The sequence below is a fragment of the Amblyraja radiata genome, chromosome 10 (genome assembly GCF_010909765.2).
Source record: "Amblyraja radiata isolate CabotCenter1 chromosome 10, sAmbRad1.1.pri, whole genome shotgun sequence".
NCBI classification, from domain to species: Eukaryota; Metazoa; Chordata; class Chondrichthyes; order Rajiformes; family Rajidae; genus Amblyraja; species Amblyraja radiata.
The window spans coordinates 7,437,105-7,443,057 of NC_045965.1; the positions used below are offsets into that span (position 1 = coordinate 7,437,105).

At 44.9% G+C, this 5,953-nt stretch overlaps 1 protein-coding gene across 1 annotated transcript; it reads left to right on the top strand.

Annotated features, from left to right (window-relative positions):
- Positions 1–1,681: 1,681 nt before the first annotated feature.
- LOC116977480 (tctex1 domain-containing protein 1-A-like) lies at positions 1,682–3,263 on the top strand. Its single transcript, XM_033027938.1, has one exon. The coding sequence runs from the start codon at positions 2,269–2,271 to the stop codon at positions 2,869–2,871; it is 603 nt and encodes a 200-aa protein (XP_032883829.1). The 5' UTR covers positions 1,682–2,268; the 3' UTR covers positions 2,872–3,263.
- The last annotated feature ends 2,690 nt before the right edge of the window (positions 3,264–5,953 follow it).

Below are 5,953 nucleotides of genomic sequence, written 5' to 3' on the forward strand. Positions count from 1 at the left end.
CAGTACATGTATAGTTAATAAAGAGGACACGGAGAACAACGAGATTGGAGTAGGGAATACTAAAATGCTAGGGTAGTTTGAGATCAAGGTCCTGGTGGTGTTGGCCTTCAAGAGCATTAAGGTGTATAAATTCTCAGGGCCTGTCTATCCCATGTTACTGAGGAGAGGGGCCTCAATGAGGAACTTTGTATCTTCTCTAGCAACAGCGAGGTCCCAAAGGACTGGAGAGTAGCCAAAGTGGTGCCTTTGTTTAAGAAGGGATGTAGAAATATTCAGGTAAGTGAGTCTGGCATTTGTGGTAGGGAAGCTTTTGGTAGGGGATTCTCGGAGATGTGAACAAGGAACTGCAGCTGTTGGTTTAAATAAAAGACACACAGAGTAACTGAGTGTAGTCCTGATGGGGTACAAGGGAGAGAGGGGGAGAAAGGGAAGGTGGGGGGTCGTTACATAGAACTATACAGCATATTAACAGGCCCTTCGGCCCACAATGTTTGTGCCAAACATGATGCCAAGTTAAACTGATCTCATTTGCTTGTACATGATCCAGAGCCCTCTATTCCCTGCACATCCATGCCTGTATCCAAAAGCCTCTTAAATGCCACAGTGCCTTTCAGGCCCCACCATTCTGTGTAAAAAGATTTGCCCCGCACATCTCTATTGAACTTTCCCACTCCCACCTCATAGTATTGGACATTTCCACCCTGGGGAAAAACGATTCTGACTGTACCCTATCTATGCCTTTCATAATTCTATATACTTCTATCAAGAAGAAAAAGTCAAAACATTTCAAATGAAGCAAGTTGAACAAAAATTAAAGCTGTGACTATTGTACTTGGCTGGATGTAAAAGTGAGCCAAAATGAAATTTATTTTTATCTAACATTACTTTGAGTTTTATTTTCTTGCACCAGGACAGATTCCATAGTGTTTGGTTCAAAACCTTATGCAGAGTTAAAGCACTTAAGATTTAGCAATTACATTTGACAAGCTCAATGTAATTAAATAAATCACACTGAAACATACCAATGTGTTGGAAAATTCTCTGTGCATTTTTAAGTAAAAGATTTGGCAATTGACCTCAGCCTGCCTTGTTGCTCAAGTGTCTGCTGATAAAATAAGATGCATATTGTTAAATAGTTTATATTTGAAGGATTGCTCTACTTGTGGACCAACTCGGACATTACAATTTATCATTGTCAATTGACTTGAACATTAGTCGGTCAGCTGTTATTGGCTGTGATTATAGAGCAACATCTGCATAGAAACCTCGGAACAAAACCACTTGTGATCCAACGGTTAACATAAAGGTAACTGCTTATGCTCTTGAAAGAATAAGGTGCCGGAGTAAATCAGCATTGACTCAGTCACAAGGTATGAATAACTGCTATGGAAACAGGCTCTTCGGTCTAACTTGCCCACGCTGACCAACATGCCCCATCTACACTAGTCCCATCTGCCTGCGTTTGGCCCATATCCCTCCAGGCCTATCATATCCATTTACCGGTCTAAATGTTTGTTAAACATTGTGATAGTACATGCCTCAACTACCTCCTCTGGCAGCGCGTTCCATACACCTACCACACTTTGTGTAACAGAGTTGCCCCTCGGGTTCCTATTAAATCTTTCCCCTTTCACATTAAACCAATATGCTCTGGTTCTCGATTCCCCTACTCTGGGTAAAAGACTGTGCATCAACCCTTAGATCTTTCCCCATTGTCATTTTTGATCATTCCAATTATATCTGCATTGGACTGCATAATAATACAATGAATAATATAGAGACCTGGACGCGTTTGTCGACTAGTTCTGATCTAGTTTGGCATGCGTTACAGGGGTTTAAAATCCATGGGTAAGTGTTCAGGCTGGAGAGGAAAGGTCAGACTAAGGCACTTGGACGGTTCACTGTGTGAGCAGCGAGCTAGCTGGGTTGCTGAAAGAAATACATCATTGCTGTTCTCGGCCCGCGTGATCGGTTTCTGTCAAGTGTGCCCTCCAACTATAGACGGAATCCGAAGATTCCTCCTTGCAGTCTGGAGACCTGTCAACCCCGGAAATCTCCGCGTAGGCTGATCAACTGGACAGTTGCTGCTGCGACCGCCCAGGTTGGCTCTCTGGAGATTTACAACGCGGTTAACCCTACCCCTGTGTTAAGTGGGCACAGCGACATTTGACTTGCACCGTTCCAGTCGGGTAACTGCTCAGTGCTTTCTTTCTCTCTCTCCCTCTCTCTCTGTATCCCCGCCGCGGTCGCCTGCCTTTCGGGAGAGCAATGGGAAGCCACGGCTTCGGCGAGACGGAAAGATTGAAGAAGTGTAAGAGTTTCCAGGAACTACGTGTGGCCAAGACGCAGAGCGCCCTGCCTCGCAAAGGATGGGGTTCGGTTCTTGCGGGCAGCGAGATGCAACGACAGCAGAGCAGGTTGCCGGCCAAGAGGGACAAGGAGAAGAGGCGACAGGACCACCGGACAGTACAGAGCCAGCGCTCCAAGCCCGGCACCAGCAGCACCAGGCTGGCCAGTCCCACTGGGAACATGTATGAACCCCGGCCCGCCAGGTCCTTCTCGGCGGTGGAAGCCCGGGCTGCGATGCGCTCAGTGCTGGAGGCCAAGCTGAACGGTGCCAAGTATGAGCCCCAGGGCTCTGCGCTGGCGGCCGTGGAACTGGCCGAGTGTGTGAAGAAGGCAGTGAAAGCTTTGGGTTACGAGAGGTACAAGATCGTGTGCTACTTGGTGCTGGGGGCGACGAGGCCCTCTGATCTCTCGTGTTCCAGCAGAGCCGTGTGGAGTCCGGCCGTCGACACCTATGCTGAATTTTGCTTCCAGAACGATTCGCTCTTCGCACTCTGCCTGGTGTTTGCCTTGTACCACGAATAACGTCCCGCAAGCGCTTGCAAATCATGGAAATCGTTTGAAAAATCGAATAAATTCTTATCGCCCGAAAACTGCGAGAAAAAATAAATCAGGATTAAGGCTCCAACCGGAGACTCTTTCAGATATTGAGCGCTTGAAGGGCTATCCAATGATCGTCTAATTACAGTAGGACTTGGTAGTGAATAAAGCTAACAGTCTAGGGACATGCTAGTGAATGGATACAGAGAGACTGCTGAGACACAAGAGATCAAACAGAAAGAATGAAACTCTGTAACCGGGTTGTTTTTCACCTAGCGCCCAGTCTGTTATCAGAAATGCAAGTTTAAATTTCACAGTTGGCATTTGTTATTTCTCCATTTATTGTTCATCCTTTGCATTTAAAAAAAGTTAATTCATCTCCGCGTTTCCTCTGTTTTCACAAATCCAAGATTTCTGTAACGAAACCCAAAGCGTTTAGTAAAATGTCGGAGCTCCATCGCAACCTTCAATATTTAAAATCTACCCCTGTGAATCACGTGAGTTGAATGTTTCCTTGAAAAAAGAATGCAGAGGTCATGCCATTTGATTTGCTATTTACATTTTCTTCTTCAGATCTGCCTAAGTTTCACTCCATTTCTATCGGGCTTGTGCCAATTGGCCAGAGTAGCTGCAACCTGGAATGATTCATTGATTCTAACTGTCACATGTACCAAGATACAGTGAAATGCTTTGTTTTGAATACAACACGGTAAAATCATACAGCAGACCAACTAGGCAGTACACAAGAGTCGCCATGTTTCTGGCACCAACACAGTTACAAAACGTTAATTGAACAGTTTTATCTTCTGCTAGCAGAAGCGATCCAGGTTCCCACAGGTCCCCCCCCCCCCCCCCTTCCATCTAGGCGACCACCCCCGGCAGGGAGCTCTCGGCAGCGCAGGTCCCCTCCTCGTTTTCGATTATCTACCTCGCTCTCGACAGTCTCTTCGCTCTCGATTGTCCACCTCATTCTCGATTGTCCACCTCATCTCGACAACTTGTGCAGAAGGGCAGTCATCAAATGCAGTTTCACGTACAAAGATATTCTCTACTGTTTCTCCAGTGTTCCTTTATCAAATGAAGACGGTGTAGGCCATTAAGAGGATCTCGCCATACAGAGTTCGCTGGTGCTTTAAACTAGAATAATGGAGAGATTGAACAGGAACAGACGCTTCGGCCCACAATTTCTGTGCTGGACATGATGCCAAGCTAAACTAATCTTAGTTGCCTGTACATGGTCCATACCTCCCCATTCCCTGCACATCCATGTGCCTGTCTGAAAGTATTTTAATGCCAGTATCATATCTGCCTCAACCAGCACCTACTTAGGCAATGCTTTTATTTTGTGTAATATAATATTGTGTACTGTACCCTATAATGATCAGTTTTGTTTCACTTTATGAGTTGTTATCAGTTCCAGTAGGCACATTGCATGCTGAAAGAAATCACAAATATTTAACAGTTTCTTCCCAACTCAACCTATTTTAGAGTCATAGAGTGATGTAGTGAGGATACAGGCCCTTCGGCCCAACTTGCCCACACTAGCCAACACGTAAAATCATCAACTATTCTATTTCTTTCAAACAGTGCACATATTGTATTGTGATTGACATTTTTATTTCATGAACAACAAGTTATTTGAAGAACTGCTCACAACAAGACCAATTAATTTAAAACTGGTGTTTGGTTAACTACAAAATTGACTTCCAATATATAAACATTTTAAACAATATATATTTATTAAGGGGCAACATTTTCCACATTATTCATTAATGCTACACAATATTTACAAGATTTGTTGGTCAGGTGGCACAGTGCTGGTAGAGCTAACTGTAGCCTGGGTTGAACCCAGACCTCGGGTGCTGTCTAAGTGGAGTTTGCATGTGGATGTTTTGGTTTCCTCCCACATCCTAAAGACATATGGGTTTGTAGTTTAATCCACCTCTGTAAATTACCCCCTGTGTGTAGGGAGTGAATGAGGAAGTGGGATAACATAGAACTAGCATGAACTCCTTGACCACTGCCACATAACCACCAAAAATGCATAGCGTTCCATTCTCACACCGCCCTTTGGTAAATCCGGCTCTAATTCCATCTACAAGTCTGTAGGCAACACCACGGTGGGGACCAAATCACATACAATGACGAGACAGAGCATAGGGAGCAGATAGAGAACTTAGCGATATGGTGTCAGGACACTATCCCCTCCCTCAATGTCAGCAAGATGAAAGAGCTAGTTATTGGCTTCCGGAGGCATCTGCATCAATGGTGCAGAAGTGGAAATGGCCGAGAGGTTTCCTTGGGATTAATATTACCTGTCGTGGACCAACCACACTGATGTGATAACCAAGAAGGCAGACTACTCAGTCATCTGTTTCCCGCGGAGCCTGGGGAAATTTGCCATGGTCTCCAGTGACTCTTACAAACTTCTAAATACAGATGCACCATAGACAACATTCTGTTGGATCCTAGCACAGCTTGGTTTGCCAACAGCTCTGCCAAGACCAAAATAAATGACAGAGAGTTTTAGATGTAGCCCAGTCCATCGCATAGATCGGACTTCCCATCATTGACTCCATGTGCCAACAGTCAAAGACTTGTCCCACCCCGGTCATTCCTTCTTCTCCCTGCTCCCGTCTGGCAGAAGATGCATAAGTTTGAAAGCGCGCACCACCAGACTCAGGAACAACATCTTCCCCTCTGTTATCAGGGCTCTGAATGGCCCTTCCATGAGCGAGAGCATTATCCGATTCACCTCTACCCCATTGCGGACATTGGACTTGTGTATGGAACTGATGCGCGATAATGCTGAGAACTGGATGCTGCAATCTGTATCTCCTCATTTACTCTTTCTATTGTACGAGTTTGAATTGATTGTATCTATTCTGTGTATGATATATCTGATCAGTTTGGATAGCAAAGCTTTTCACTGTACCTCGTTAAATGTGACAATATTAAACCTAAACCAGTGGCACTAAAGGATGTAGCACTAAAGTATGGGTTTGAATAAATACTAAACAGCGAGAGACGACGCAAAACGAGATCTGTGATTAGCATCCAGTGCGTA

Bases quoted from the DNA above. Each gene is read 5' to 3' on its own strand.
- LOC116977480 (XM_033027938.1), top strand. From the start codon at position 2,269: ATGGGAAGCCACGGCTTCGGCGAGACGGAAAGATTGAAGAAGTGTAAG.